The sequence below is a fragment of the Crinia signifera genome, chromosome 4 (assembly GCF_055691185.1).
Source record: "Crinia signifera chromosome 4, ASM5569118v1, whole genome shotgun sequence".
Lineage (NCBI taxonomy): Eukaryota > Metazoa > Chordata > Amphibia > Anura > Myobatrachidae > Crinia > Crinia signifera.
In genome coordinates, this window is record NC_139220.1 from 151,894,992 (window position 1) to 151,912,249 (window position 17,258).

Sequence of the window (17,258 nt, forward strand, 5' to 3'; positions counted from 1 at the left end):
GTTTATGTAAAAAATCCCTGAGATGGGCGGCAGAACATCAGAACATTGTGGCACATGTGTACTGTGTACCGTAATAGACTTAGTCATAGATAAGCTCCATTAATTGGAAATTCTTTTTACTAAAATCTATAAATATAGGTCAAAGACTTAGAAACTATTTTATAAATTGGTTTGTTTTGGTTTGTAAACCGACATTGTCACTAACTTCAACCTACAGCTGGTAAAATAAATACTCCATTATCTTTTCTTTTCTTTTATGCATCATACCTGATTAAAGGAACATCATGTTCTCTCTTACCTCTACAGCCTTTCTGAACCATCTCTTTCATCTGAATGTTGTCACTGCTACATTAGTTTTCCTTCAGTCATTCATATTTAGGCTTGCTCTATTATTTAACAGACTATTCATTACCTTATATCCTTTACCAAAACATAGGTTTGTACATAAAACACTGGGTTGCCATTTATTTGATGTGGATTTGGGATCTTCTTTGGCATATACCAGGGTTTCAGTAGTGTCACCTTTGTCTCCAGTGGTGCTCGTTTGCATGTGGTCTGCTGTGACACATGGCACTCCCCTTGCATATATTAGATAAATTTAGGAGATAATAACACTGCCATGCCAGTGACTTCTACATCATGTGTGTAACTCTCCCCCATCTACAATACAGGGCCAGATGCAATAAGCTTCAAAGTGATAATATGGAGAGTGATAAACAACCAACCAATTAGCTCCTGCCTGACATTTTTTTTAAACACAGTCTGTGACATGGCAGGTAGGAGCTCATTGGCTGGCTGTTTATCTCCCTCCATTTTGTCACTATTGAAGCTTAGTGCATCCGGCCCTCAGTTTGCTCATGCAGTTGCTGTTGAACAAATGGAGGGCCCTGGATCCATAGCGATGAGTGTCAACTGGCAGGCTCCATGTGAAATGTCAGTTGTACCTGGTGAGTCATCTTCTGTAACTGATTACAATTGCTCGCTTGCAGACATTAGTGACATTTGCTCAGAACGCAGATTATGGTATGCTGTTCAAAGTACATGTTTACCCTTTTGTTTCTCACAAATATGAGTGACACTCTTGTTGCTCTTCCTCCATTTCTAATTCAGGGTGCTCAGCAGTGACTAGCATGCAGTACTATTTGATATGTCATCACTCCCATAGTAGTAGTGAGCCATTGTCAGGGCCGGCACCACCACTAAGCAGCTTTAGGCATTTGCCTAGGGCGCCGGCCACTGCAGGGCAGCACTTGGGAGCCCCCCCCTCATGGAGCAAGTGGATAGGTAGTTCCACAGTGGCGCCCGCATTGTCCCCAACCCCCTTTAAGGCAGGTCCGCTGTGTCTTGTGAGCGCAGTGGTGCCCGCAACATCCCCCCACCCTGCCCCTATAGTTGGAGTGTCTCGGCAGCGGTGGCCGCATCCCCTCCCCTTCCCTCCACCGCAACTGTACTCCCCCTGTCGTGGAGCGGCGACTCAGCGGCCGCATCACGCCCCCTGGAGCAGGTGAGCAGCGGGGGGCTCCAGTCCCCCGCTGTCATGGAGCAGTGCCGTACATAGCATCGGCCATGCCACCACCACCAGGTGCCTGCCTGGGGCAAAGTACGCGCCCCCCAGGGCACGGAACAGGCCGAGCAGCTCTCAGGTCTCCCACAGCACGTGCTTGCCCAGGCTGGCCCAGGCTGCTGGTTGGTGGAGAAGGCTCTGACGGTGGACTGCAACCGATACGAAGCTGAAGGACGGAAATGCGGGGCGCCTTGCAAAGTCTCCCCCGTGTGCAGCAGTACGCGGCGGATTGTGTGGTCCCCCCCGGAGCAGGTGAGCGGTGAGTGGCGGGTGGGCGGCGGGGCACCCCCCCCTGCCTGGGACCGGCCCTGGCCATTGTGTATACACTTCTTCGCTCTGCTTTGTTGTTTTAGTATTATAGATCATATATGCAAAGGCAAATACTGCACTTAAAAGTGTTTGTCGTTACTATTAAAGCCTCAAATAAGAAGGTATGATATGAGTGGTACACTTACAAGTCCTACTTTTCCTGTTTGTCCAGTATGTTAGGTGTAAATGCAACCTGCAATACCTATGAATGTTATTAGGTATCTACAGTATGTTTGATCTCTCTCATTCTGCAAACAGCTTTGTTTGGTGAGAATACAATGAGGAGCTTTGGGGCATACATTTTGGCTGTTCCATTATGGATCTATGGCATAAAGAAGTGTAACTGGATGTGACCTAACCCCAGGCTACAATCAGTGAGCAGTTTATTCAAAGGTGCCTATCTTCTGACCCACAAGCATCCGCTATGAGTACATGTATTGTCTTTTATAATAGGCAATGCACTAATACACTGAGGTGTCAATTGTTTTACTTGTGTACAGTATTTGCTGTAATGGGGCATACATGTTCTTACACATGGGTAGAGGTGACTCAAGAGCTAGACCAATTCCTTTTCCCATGAACAGGACAATTTCACCCTAAGCAGGTCACCTAATCCTGTCTTGCTGTATGCCATGAACAATATTTTGTCTTGGTATCCTGTTTTTTAAGACAGGGTTTTGAGATCATCCTGGCTTTAGAAAATTAAAAAGGTCAATCTTTGCTCTGCACAGTCTTTGTTGGAAGACTGTAAACTATAATTTCAGATTATGCTAATGCGTAATACTACTTGCTGTAAACTGGATTGTGCCATGGCAAGTGTTAGTAGACCACATTATTTCTGAATAAATTCTAGAGGTATCTTCTGGTCTTGGAGGATTTTTTATCACACTATAATGGCATCTAAATGCAGGGCCTGATTCAGAGTTGATCGCAAAATCTTTATCAAATGGGCAAAACCATGCTGCACTGCAGGTAAGGCAAATGTGCAGAGTTAGTATTGGGGGAGTTATTATGTTTCTATGCAGGGTAAATACTGCTTTATTTTTACTCTGCAATTTAGATTTCAGTTTGAACACACCCCAACCAAATGTAACTCTCTCTGCACGTTACATCTGCCCACCTGCAGTGCAGCATGTTTTGTCCATTTGAGAAAGACTTGGCATTTGCGATCAGCTCTTAATCAAGCCCATGGTCCATCACCTTGTGACTATTTCAGGGTGTAATATTAGGCTCTTTAGGTAACTAAAATTCTGCAAAGTATAATTCCATCATAAACCATGTTGTTCATTTATGGAAAGTGATCATATTTCCATGTTTGCTATTCACATTGTAATCTTGTTCTGAAGCTTGGTTGTTTTCTTAGCAAATATATAATAATACCGTACCCTAGATACTACCATCAGTGTTTAAATGACCGTATATATATATGTACACAGATTAAATATGCACACAGGTCAAATATCTCAGAGCATAAAACGATGTTTCAATCGGATTGTATACAAGTGGAACACAGGATAACTCAAAAACAATGCTTTTGATATGTAACAAAACACTATTCATGATATCTAAGACAAAGGCTAAACATGAAAATGTATTAAAACTAGTCTACTGGTTACATCAAACTCTACACAGTGTCCAAATATATATATATATATATATATATATATATATATATATATATATATATATATATATATATATATATATATATATGATCTGCACTTTTTATTTGGTTTGCATATAAACAGTTGCATATCCAAAATGGGTACTTGTGAGTTATCCGGGCGTCCGATTTTTTGATTGTATGCCTTAAGTTAAGGCATACAATCAGATGCGATGCGATGCGATATCGCATCGCATCGCATCGCATGCGACCATCGGATGCGATGACCCGATTTTTCCATAGGAATCAATGTTAAAATGATTCCTATGGAAAAAGGGGTCCTTTTCATACCCCTACTATCCAAGTGGGCATGGAGTTGGATATAAACCTGTGGCGAGCGTAGCGAGCCACCGAGCCCGAAGCGTGGCGAGCGAAGCGAGCCCCGCGAGGGGACGGTATTCTGTGTCCCCTCGCGGGGCTCGCTACGCTCGCCACGCTTCGGGCTCGGTGGCTCGCTACGCTCGCCACAGGTTTATATCCAACTCCATGCCCACTTGGATAGTAGGGGTATGAAAAGGACCCTTTTTCCCATTGAATTCCATGTTAAAATGGACTCAGTCCATTTTAACATTGATTCCTATGGAAAAATCGGGTCATCGCATCGCATCGCATCCGATGGTCGCATGCGATGCGATGCGATGTCCCGATCCGACCCGATTTAAAAATCGGACGCCCGGATAACTCACAAGTACCCCAAAATGTATTCCAAACTGAGTGGTCTCTATCTAAACACATGTGAATGTATTTTATGGTACAGCCTCCCAAAATCTGCATTGGCACAGTATATATTGAACACTTTACCCTGCTAATATATGCTTGCTGTGTGACTATACAAATCATGTTATCAGATCTAAGTTGGCTGCCACTCCCCATCAGATATAGTAAAAACTGCTTGCTTATTCCTTCAAAGATTTATGGACAAATTATCAAAATGTCAGAACTGATCGAATTCTGCAGCCTGTGTATAGCACTTATTTCGTTCCAAAAGCCGTGAAGAGTTCTCTAAGATTGGCAATGAATCTGGTTTATCTTCTTCCCCTATTAAATAATGTTTAAATAAATAAAAGTGTACTTGACTGTATTTGATTTGACGAAGAAAGGGTTACTGCAATTTTATTTTTATTTTTTTTCTGAAGTAGAGCTTTAAAAGTTTGGGGATCAGAAACAGATAATTAAATGGTATGCAGCTTGGTTGGCATATTATTATTATTATTATTATTATTATTATTATTATCAGTTATTTATATAGTGCACACATATTACAGATACTATTTAAACATTCACATCAGATCCTGCCCCAATGGAGCTTACAATCTATATTCCCTATCACATGTACAGGCACAAACACATCTTATGGATCATTTTTTTGTTGAGAGCCAATAAACCTAGCAGTATATTTTTGGATTGTGGAAGGAAACCAGAGTAACTGAAGGAAACCCACGCAAGCACGTGGAGAATATATCAACTCAACACAGTTAGGGTCATAGTGGGAAATAAAACCAAGACCAAAGTGTTCGAAGGGAGTAATACTTACAATTGCGCAATCCCTGATGCCCATATTGGTGAGCATTATTGTCTCAGAACTGATGTCACAAGTAAAACTGAAAATATTAGTGGCATTTGTATGCTATCTCCATGTTTACTAAAGAGTTCAACGTTTCATATCCAAACAGGTAGGTTATTGGTGGCAGTGGTAGATTGCCCTCTAGGCTTGTGAAGCATGTGCCATGGGGTGACACTTGCTGGAGGGCACCACAGCATGCTCCACTGCATGAGAGTCCAGCTAGTCTTGTAGGTGGATAATTGTTTATGTCATCACTTATTTTTTTATTTTTTAAATAGCAGGGGGATGGGGGGGCAATGTTCAGTAAATTGGCAGTTGGCAAGCATTGTGATAGGACTGTTAAAAAGGATGCAGTGGTGATGGGGATCAACCAATAATGTTGTGTCTAGGTACAGCCCCTATCACTGATTGGCTGCTGGCAAAACTTAATATATTTGTTTCCATTTAATAGGGAATATGAATTGTCTGTAGCCATAACCATCATCACCCTACAGTATGATGACCGGTGTCCAAATTCTATCTAAGCTGGCTTAGACACAGTTGACACTGTAGCATGTGCAGCTGATTTCATTCTTTGGTGCTTGCGACAGCATGTTAAAATCTGTAAGATCAGTGCACATTCCAACTTGCTATAGACTCAGAGTATTTCCCAAACACTTGATTGAGGTGCGTAGCATGATCTTCTATGTCATGGTCCTACATCAGGATATCATCCACAATGATTTCACATGAGTATCCATCAAAGATATGCTTTATGTGAAGATTTCATTCACAGCGTAAATACTGTAGGGCATTATGATAATGGCATATCTGCCCACAGGTATCATGAAAATTATGAGAATTAAGGACTATTTGTCAGTGTTGGTCTGCTAGTAATTGAATCAACCATGGTTGAGAATAGTTTTGTGTTGGGTATGTGAAACAATAACTTGTTTCAAAGTCTTGAGATGGTGGAGTGGTCTCCCGAGTGTCAGGACCTTGGATTGGTTTGGATTCGTGACAGCGATTTCCCAATGCAGTTGCAATCAAACAGCTCTAAAAAGTATTTATGTTAGTTTCTATGTATATTATTATATTGATGACGTTGTGGGTCTCTACTGTATGTCTGCTATGGTTGTATATTTTCCACCTTGTAAATATATTAAATTGAAAGCTGACATCTTGGGTGGTTTGTGGCACTTTCTCAAAGGTGTTAACCTGTACTTGGTTGCTGGAGCACAGTACATGACACTGCCCATCTTGTTTTCTGGGCTACTTGCATCCTGTGCAAAGTGATTTCATTTTTTTCTCAACCACCTCTGCATTTATTAAATGGAAATTATTTATGACACTCATAGGAATTGTGCCCACTTCATTTCACACAGCATCCCAAATGTCTGAGTGTGATGCTGGACGTTGCATACTCTCGTTTTTTAAGTCTTGGTCACTTTTGTTAGGCTGTACTGTACATACAGTGCATAGATACAGTACATGTGTATAGTTTCTAACACATCAGGCATATGCTTGTTGCTTCATTCTAAGTCCACAAACAAGCCTGTCACTAATTAGCTCACTTGTGAGCTGGCTCTTACCGGCCTGCCAGGGTACCAGGGGATTCACCGGTGGGCTCAGGGGATTTATATCCATGCCCACACTTTAGGAGAGCAAAGCCTGACTCAGGTGTTTAGTTAATAATCTAAGCCGCTTGGCAGTCATCAGTTACTAGCTGGAAAGCTTCCTTGTGGAGCAGTGCGGGTGGGCCCAGTGGCATACATTTGTCCCAGTTGCCCAGAGGCAAGATAAGTATTGATTCCCCCCCCCCCCCACCCCACAAACACACACACACACACCACCTTATATAAATAAATATATGGATGGATGTGTGTATGTATGTATGTTGGACTGATGGACATGGACTATGCCCCCTCCCATTCGTCCATCTGTGCCCCCATATGGTGCTTTGTATGTCAACTCCTGGCCTCAGCTGTCTGTCAATCTATGCCCTCTCCTGTCCATACATTTTCCCCCATATGGTTTTCTAACCATCCTTTTTTCCATCCATGTTCCCTCCCTACTGTCTATACCCCTACGTTGTGCTCTTTCCATTTATGTCCCCATATAATGCTCTATATGTCCATATATGCCCACTCCCACCCGTCCATCTGTCTGTCTATGCCCCTATATGGTGCTATATAGGATAATAGGTCGACACCATATGGTCAACATACATAAGGAAGACAGACAAAAGTCAATGCTAGCAAAAAGTTCACATGGCTATGGTTGGCACATGAAAAGGGTCAACAATTTTCCATAACTTAACATTCACGTGGACTGCAATTGGGATGGTAAAGTGTACCAATCGCAATGGTAGCAAAGCAAGGCACCTGGCCCAAAGCATAGCGAGCAAAGTGTTAAACTAATCTCAGGTATCCACATTGACACCAAAAAGTAAAGTGGCCACACCCCTTCCAGCAAATCAACATGACCCTCAGTGGTCCTCTGTGACTGTATTTCCCTGCTGGGCCCTTCATGCCTCAGTCTGACACTGCTTGTGAGTGGTTTATAATCACATTTAAAAGCCTGGCAGTTTAAGTATGCTTGTACCTGAGGAAGTTTAATGTCTAGATCTGCATTGTGCTCCCCAACTACATAGACAAATGTATCAGACTTAATTTAAATATATCTGACAGCCTGGTATAACAGTCGACTTGCCATTCCTTTTTAAAATTGAGTCATGACTCCTAAATGGCATCATTGAAGACCAAGGTCTGAGACTGTTAACTTCTGACACCATGTAAAGTTATCTGGGTGTGATGTAAAGTTGAGCATGAAATGGATAACATCACTTCCACCAACCACACATAGCATGCATCTAAACTTATGTTTCCTTTAGCTGTGATACAAATCTATAAAACAAAGGGCTGTTATTGTACACAAAAATCAATTCATACTTTATAACCCATGTTTGTTTACACTGTAGGTCATGCTTAGTTCCGATATGAATATTTTATCAGATATGATTCCAGCTATTTTGCCCCTTACACAGATTTTAACCTGTTTGAGCCATAACTCCATCAAACACAAGTATGCTTTGCAGTCTTCTCTACTAGCTATGACATAGTTTTATATAACATACTGTAAGATATATATATATATTCCATGACAATTAAACAGTATAGTTACACAAATTCCAAGGTACTTGAATTTTGAAAGCTATTAAACCTCAGCAACAAATTTTATTACACTCAAATTAATACAAAAATACTTTCACTGTCAGGTATTGAGAAAGTGTTCTAATAGTTAGGACAATGGTGTTTCTACATAGTGGCACTGAGAAAGCTGAGTCTGCAAGACAATAGTGTGATAAATATAATGAGTCCTGTCTAGCTTAGTCAGGTTCTCAGACCTCTCCAACATCTACTGCTGACAATTCAGATTATGTCTACATAATCTCTTTTCAGTTGACAGTGTAGGAGCTGCAAGAGTACATGGTGTGCTACTGACAGCAGAATATGTGTGGAATAGGACAGGATACATTACTTTATTTTGTTACATAGGTCCTCGATTTATATAGATACCGTATCTAGTTTTATATGTATAAGATAGCAAAACATATTTATTACTAGATATTTATATATCGGACACATATACTGTATTATATAACTGCCTGCCATGGTGGAGTTTATAATCTATATTCCATAGCATATAGCATTCTATCTATTTTTGGATAGGTTAATTGAGAGAACAAAGTTCTTGCACCTGGAATACAAGCTAAGACAAATAATATTTTCAGGTCTTTCAATACCGAATTGCAAATCGCTATAGTATTAGTTAAATTCTTCAGGAATCTATGCACATTTATTTTAAACATCATATAATACAAATATTATACACTGTACAATACATTATCCCTAAACAATGGTGTATCTATAATGGGTGCAGTGTATGCAGGGCCCAGGGAGTCCCACACAGCACCAATTTTTCAGTGGTTACCCTCCGGAGTCCTGTATCAGCAGCGACTATTGAAACCACAGATAAAATGGCATAGCATTTTGCGCATGCACAGTAGAAAAATCACTGGGAAAATTACGTAGTGGCCATTTTCCCAGAGACCTGTACATACATACTAGACTCTTGGACAGTACTAGGGTCTCCTATTGAGAATATACAAATATATGCAGATATTTTTAAGGATCTCTCACAGCAATATTGGCACTCAAAGGATTATTAACAAGGGCCCTATGACCAAATTAATGACAAGTAATCAAGCCACTGCTAAATACCTTGATAAATAACCAGCTTTACATATCTAGATGTAAGATTTTCAGCTTCCTTCTGGCTGAGAATGTTTATAAATTTAGGAGTCTGAAGACAGGCATCTATGAATGCTTTTCTTTTCTCAGTATACCTGTACATTTGCAGAGGCAGCATTGAGCACTGCACTGGGAAGCAGGCCTCAGCAAGTGTGGCCTTGATTTAACAACCAAATAAAGAGGACATTTTCTATAGACAAGTGATGGTATTGTTGTTACCTTTAGTCTAGTTTGCTGATGGGTACCTCATGTGACAAAATCACAGAAATTGCTTAAATTCCACATGCATAATTAAAATTGAGCAATTTCCATTTCTATTATTAAGCCCTCTGTCTTTTTAGATGATTAGTTGGCTTTCCATTATTAACATAATGTACATGCCCTGATCTTTAAAAAATGCAGTCGGTAAAAGATATTCTATATTCATATGTTGAATCTCTTTATAAAAAAGGAATCAAACAATATAAAATATTTTGTAGTAACACAGTTTCAATTGTTTAAAGATACCAGCATCAAAAAAGTTTACACAAATAATTAAAAATAAATATATACAAGAATATACGTATATAATCAATGTTCTAAAGTTGGCATATAATAAAAAGTTAGGATCTGATTCTTCTATAAAACTATGTGTCTAGAAACTACATTTCTAACATTCTTTTGTCTCGGTGTGGGCAGTAAATGAGCTGTCTCAGGCTGTCCAGTCATCCCATATCATTCAAATTTTGAATGAGTCTAAATCCTTGTCACTGGCATTTCACATTCACAAGAATGCCTTTTATCTACCAGGTAGATCGGTTGTTGAGACAATGTCTTAACCAGTAAATTATTATAAGCTGAACTTAATTCTTATTTATGCAGAGTTTAATAGAATGAGCTTTTAGTCCCAATTGCTTTACACACCAAAGAACATTTTAAAAGGCAAGAAAAGTAAAAAGTAGGGTGGGATAAAAATTCCATACACACATACAGTACACCAGGGGTGGGGAACCTCAGGCCCGGGGGCCGTATGCGGCCCCCATAGCCGGTCTGAGTGGCCCTCCAACCTGCCCGGCGGCTTTGCCTGGAGTCAAGTACAGGGGAATTCTCGCAAGAGGTTGGTAGTTCTCACGAGATTCCTGTTAATCAACAGCAGCCAGAGACTGTCAGTCCTATTTAGTGGCAGCCACTGGAGCGTGGGGCGGCTGCAGCTGGACAATTTGTAAGAGAAATTTTTACTTATGGTCCCCGAAGGATTTTTTCCCCATACAAATGGCCCTTGGCACAAAAAAGGTTCCCTACCCCTGCAGTACACACACAAACAGAGACACACACATGCAATACATGAAACAACAATTGTTACTATAATTTTACTGTGCTGTTTATGAGTGAAAATTTGTTGACTAAAATATTTAAGCTTTGCTATGCCCCTGATATGCATACTCTTTTGTGATATTGTATCCTGTTTTTATTGGGATACGAGCTATGTTCATGAAGTATATAAAGTATCAACAAGTGCGGCACTGGTATCCCTGAGGTCATTGAGAATGATTCAATGAAATTACATGAGACAACAAAATGGCTGCACCTTAAGGGCCTGCTTCAACAAGTCACGCTAATCAGTGGCCTGAAACACCGCCCGGCTGAACGTCCCCCATCCCCACGCCACCGAATACCTTTGGTACACTGCGAGGGAAAGTACAAGAACATATCCCCTCGCATGCGGCCATAGGGGTGAGAGAAATCATTCCATGGTCACGACCATGGAATGATTTCTCTCCCCTTCGGAAACATACTGACTTTTATTTCCTTTGGTGTACGCCGAAGAGTGGGCAGGTGCTAATGTCATAGGACCTTTGCCGCCCACCCCCTGCAGGCATCGGCCCACCTGCGCTCCTATGGGAATGTCCGGCGTATTCATGGGAGGCCAATAAAACACTGGGCTTCCCCTGGTCCGGCAGATGTCCGCCTCCACCCACCCTCTCTGGAGCCATTCACTCCTGGGGTCTTCACATGCGCAGACCCCGGCCACCAATGGAATTTGGACGAATTCCCCCGTTCCAATTGAATTAGGCCCTAAATGTATAAGGAAGTGATACACTTTAAAATGCTTTTGCCATAAATAATTCAGGACACTAAATCGTAAGTAAATAATTCTAATAAATATGAATATCAGTTTTATGAGGTAAAATACACCAAGTACAGCTAATGCATAATAATAATAATAATAATAATAATAATAATAATAATAATAATAATAATAATAATAATAATAATAAAAAACAGATCTGTAAATAAATCATGTTTTTTTCCCATTCACAATGAATTAGAGTATAACATTAATATGTATAATTTGCATGTCCTAATATAATGTGATTTAACCTCATGACATTGAACCCTTTTAAGATGTTCAGTTCTTTTAAGAGTTGATTGACTGAAGATCAGCTGTACTGGGTTCTTCTTGACAAAGGTCAAGCTTTAAATATCCCACATATTTGCTACTGTCTTCTCTATTTTGGTATATGAATGACCTATAATAACTCCAACAGCTATAAATGATCAAGTATGACATAAAATCTTACATTATCAGTCAAGTCTGCGAGGCAGTAATAAAAATAAAAATATAAATGTATTTATAGGTTTTAATAACAGCTGAATAGAGTGTATTCTTAGCTTTTGTATTTATAAATTAACACTTCTCTTTTATATTCATGTTGGGTGCATTCATATTATATGGTATTCCATTTTTCATGGATGAATAGAAGAATAGGAAACTATATTTGGTTCAGAGTCTGACATTTCTAATTCAAAATGAATAGAAACTGGCATTGAAAAGATACAAATGACAATGTATTACTATAGTAGGATAATCATCATCACTACAACTCACTGTATGTTAATGACTCCATTCACAAATTGTGATGTAGTTCATTAGTACACTATTGCTATTATTTCTTCTAAATTTGTATGTGGGCTACATATAATTATTTCACATATTATATAAAATGAAGAATGTTATAAACTAATAATGCAAAAAAACAACAACAATGCAGTTACTTACATCCTAAATAAGCTAATTATGCATATCAAGAAAGCTATGGTTACAAAATACATGTATAATATATGTCAAAGACAATCAAAAATTGTAAATATGAAAATGTTATAACTTATAAGAAGCAAATTAAACTGTGTAAATATGAAAATGTTATAAGAAGCAAATTAAATCTCCTGTTTTATACTGTAGCATTTATTCTGCAAATCTTATTACCGTTGTCCCAAGATGTATATTGGATTAACTCCCCATATCTATTGTAGAAAGTTCATTATGGAGAAGTGTTTCTGGAATGTTATTGCAGCTTGTAAATGTATGCTCTTGTTACTTTGTAGCTGGAATGGGATAGTAGACTGCTCACTGTCTTGCTGATGCATTCCGGGGGCTAGTTTAGGGCTGCGGCCAATTAGTGACTGTGGGGTCTGTGCTGGGGGTATGGGTTATTGCTTCGACCCATATTAGGTTGACATGTACAAGACAGACATGACTTAGGTCAACACATGAAATACAGATGGAGCCTTCTTCAGCTAGCCTTCTCTGGATGACCATGGTAAGCCAAGCATCAGCTGCAATACAATACATAGAAAAACACCATAGGGGATTAGCATAGGATTAAGTCCGAAAACTCTGGCTCACTTAATCCTATTAAAGGGCTAGATGAGGATGGCTCTATCTGTAGGTTGACATGAGTTTTTTCACCTGAAATGGGTCAAGATGGCTATAATCAACAGGGTTGGAAGGTTAACATAAGCATTAAAAGGTTGACATTGGTTTTTCAAGTTCTTTCGTCCCGAATGTTGACAAAGTCAACATGGACACCATCAAAGTATACGGCATCCCCTTGCATGGCTATCTGAACTTGCCATGCTTCAGGCACACTATTCTATTACCCCTCCACACCCTAGTGGATGGAAGGGCATGACTTATCTCCTGTCAGCTCATGTCCTTTAAAAAAAACTTGAAAAACTCATGTTGACCTTTTGACTGTCGACCATGCCATTGTCGACATTCCAACACTGTCAACCTTAGCCATATTGGCCTATTTCAGGTGTCAACCGAAGACCTGTGGACCTTCATTGATAGACCCAATGCATATTGACATAAATAGGGTTGACTCAATGAACGTATCCCCTTTTTTTGCATTACCATTGATGTGTGCTTGTTTTTTTCCATCACTCACCTGTCTCTCTTTGTTAGAAACATAGAAACATAGAATTTGATGGCAGATAAGAACCACTTGACCCATCTAGTCTGCCCCTTTTTTAAACATGTTACCTCAAACCATATTTGATCCTTATTTTTTTGTAAGGATATCAATATGCCTATCCCAAGCATGTTTAAATTGTACTACTGTATTTGCCTCTACCACCTCTGATGGGAGGCTATTTCACTTATCTACTACTCTTTCTGTGAAGTAATTATTCCTCACATTTCCCCTGAATCCTCCTCCCTCTAGTTTCAGTGCATGTCCTCGTGTTCTGTTGCTCCTCTTTCTGTAAAGAATGTCTCTCACCTGTACCTTGTTAAAGCCCTTGATTTATTTAAAAGTTTCTATCATGTCCCCCTTTCCCTTCTCTGCTCCAAAGTATACTGTACATATTAAGATCTTTTAGTCTTTCCTGGTGCATTTTGTGATGTAGGCCATGCACCATTTTAGTTGCCCTTCTTTGTACAGTCTCTAATGTATTTATATCCTTCTGGAGATATAGCCTCCAGAACTGAACACAGTACTGTAGATGAGGTCATACCAATGACCTATACAGTGGTATTATTACTTCTTTCTTTCTACTGCTGATACCTCTCACTATGCAACCCAGCATCTGACTTGCCTTCTTCATTGCTTTGTTACATTGCCTACCTGCCTTTAAGTCCCCTGAAATAGTGACACATAGATCCCTCTCTTCCTCAGTAGTTTCCATTATAGTGCCATTTATACTATATTTAGAGTTCTGAGACCCAAGTGCATGATTTTGCATTTTTTGGCATTAAACTGTAGTTGCTATGCTCTTAAACATTCCTCTAATTTACCTAGATCATCAGTCACTTTTTTATCCCTCCTGGTGTGTCTACCCTGTTGCATACCTTTGTGTCATCTGCAAAAAGGCACATTTTACCCTCTTTTCCATTTGCAGTATCAGCAATAAAGATATTAAAAAGCACTGGTCCAAGTACAGATCCCTGGGGTACCCCACTTGTAACCTTTACCTACGTTGACTGTACTCCGTTTACTACAACTCTCTGTTATCTGTCCTGCAACCACGATCTTATCCATTCAACTATCTTAGAATCCAATCCCAAGCTTTCAAGTTTATTTAACAGTCTGTTATGTGGGACAGTGTCAAAAGCCTTACTAAAGTCTAGATAAGCTACATCTACAGCCCTACCTTAATCTACAGTATCACTTTAGTTACCCAGTCAAAAAAGTCAAAAAGATTTGTTTGAAATGATCTTCCCCCAGTAAACTTTCCCCCAGTTCCCTTTGTTACCCACCCCTACAATACACTTAGAAGTGCTCCTACAATATATTTGCTATTGCCAGTCAAAAATCCAGAGTCCAATCCAAATTAAGTTGATGCATTTCTATGCAGTTGCAGTCTCTCTAGGATCATGTGTTTAAGGGTAGACATGTAAATCCTCTGTCAGCCAAAAGCTGTTAAAATAATATTATAGCTAACTGGCATAAAATGAAACATTTATTATAAAATCACATACATTTGTGTTGTAGTTTAATACCACAGATAAACCAATTGTAATTTAATACATTTCATTGTATCTGATTATCAACATTGCTTGCATTTACACATGTTCTGTTTCACTTAACTAATAGTCTTTTAAAACAAACAGATGATACTCTGAGATTTAGGACACTTGGAGACTCATATCACTGACATACTGTAAGAACAAAAAATGATCATGCAATGTCCTATTAGTTACCATTCACGATGCCTTTGCTTCCCAGTCTTCTTAAACAATCTACCCCTCTTTCTACTTCATCAGTGTGTACAATCCCAATAATTTCCTTGGGGGCTGTTCTGAGAGCACAAATGAAAATACCTCAGAATGTAAATTTCAAAAACATTTGACATTTGTTTAAATTATTTTTCCATGTTTTATAAATATTTAATTTTAAGGTACTATGTAATTCATTATATGTATTATAATAGATATACTCATCTGACACAGCTTTTAACCCCTTCAGTGGCAATCCCGAGAATTTTCCAGGCTCTGCCTCAGTGCCCAGTCTGGCAAGCCCGGAAAATTCGGGATGGCCACTGTTTAGAGCTGGGCATCACTGCTGAGATCAATCGCTGAACTCAGGCAACTTCAGTGCTGCCCGGCTCCCTCCCCTCCGCCGCGCCTCCTCCTCCCCCCTCCCCTCGGACTTTCTATTAAAGTCTCCGGCGTCGGCTTATGAAAAGCCGACTGCCGGGGAGAGGGACGGGGTGCAGGGCCGGGCAGCGGCTGATTGACAGTTCAGTGGCGCTGCCCGGACCCGGGGAGGCAGTGGTGGGTATATTTTTAGGGAGCGCTCCCCATAAAAACCTCGCCCAGTGGGGAGCGCTCCCTAAAAAAAAAAACCACTGAAGGGGTTAATAGTAAATGATGCTTAGCCACATTTCACTTAATTTTCTGTCACAATAAAAAAAACTGTATATATTTACATGATGCGGTATGTTTTACGACATCAAAGTGTTAGCTTTGGTGGTAGATACAACAATGTGAACGGTGGTCTTTACCTTCTACTGATTCTACCCTTATAAAACTTTTGAGGTCAGAAAGTTATTAAGATTTTTGGCCCTTTTGAAGATAAAAGAAGGATTTTGACAAATAACTGGTTTTAGCACTGTCTAATTTTCAAATAGGGAAATGTTTCTTCACTAATTAATTTGAAGACAAGAACTACAGTATTGTACTTAGATAGTAGCTTGTGTTTGGGGGTCTATCGCACAAGATCGGAAGAGTCTCAGTATTCATATATGGGGTGGTCCCATGCTGTGTGGGTTCATTAATGTATTTATTAATTGCAGGGATGTGCTACCATGGACAAAAATAAGTAACCCTTAAGGTAGGAAAGGAGAAGGTTTGCCACAAAGTTGTGCACCAATCGCAAGTATTTAAAATATACCTTTTATTTAGTTATACATTAAAAAACTGTGAAATATGACGAACAACAAATAACATATACACAAGTGAATACTGTGCAATTTAAAAATGCACGTGCGAGGTCACCATGTATCTGCCTTCTATATATGGTTTTATACTGTTGTTCCAAGTGTCACCTTATAATTATTCCCTTTACACAGAATATGGTTAAATTAATCAATATTTGTGTGAGAGAGGTGGTGTATTTTCACCTGGATTTTGTATTACTATTATTGTTAACCCGTGGTCTGTGTGTGATTAGTATATGAGTAATAAATGAGTAATAAATAAATCCTACAGGCTCGGTGGTCTGTTTTGTTGCAATGGATTAAATTTATATAAATTGTGTCACTTATGGTCAGTTAAAGAGCTTGTGTGTTGGTTTATCAAGGATGAATCAATATGTTGCTACTTCAAGCTTACTGTGAAAAATGAATAAATGCCCTGGTATAAGATTCTAAATCTAGCAGGACACCGCCTGCATATTAAGTTGATAGGACATTTATAGATAGTCACTCTTCATTTTAATTGCTACAATCCCTCTTGTCTCATTATGTAGATTGATGCTTTAATATGACTTATATGGTGTTTCAGTATAACAGTCGCTATTGTGCAGGATATGCCACTGGATGCTGGTATGTCGCTGCAGTTTGATTATTGCAGTTTTTTATAGATTGACTCAAGGTATGCAC

The 17,258-nt window shown here is 39.5% G+C and overlaps 1 protein-coding gene across 4 annotated transcripts in view; it reads right to left on the bottom strand.

Moving 5' to 3' along the window:
* The window catches only part of TFEC (transcription factor EC), a 74,434-nt gene that overhangs the window by 31,793 nt on the left and 25,383 nt on the right, over positions 1–17,258 (bottom strand). For 2 of the 4 annotated variants that reach the window (XM_083182787.1, XM_083182788.1), the window contains exon 2: positions 15,358–15,455. The exons of the other annotated variants lie outside the window; for them this stretch is intronic. In XM_083182787.1, coding sequence (XP_083038913.1) covers positions 15,358–15,360 — 3 coding nt within the window. In that variant the 5' untranslated portion in view covers positions 15,361–15,455. The remainder of the gene's footprint in view (positions 1–15,357; positions 15,456–17,258) is intronic. 4 annotated transcript variants of the gene reach the window in all.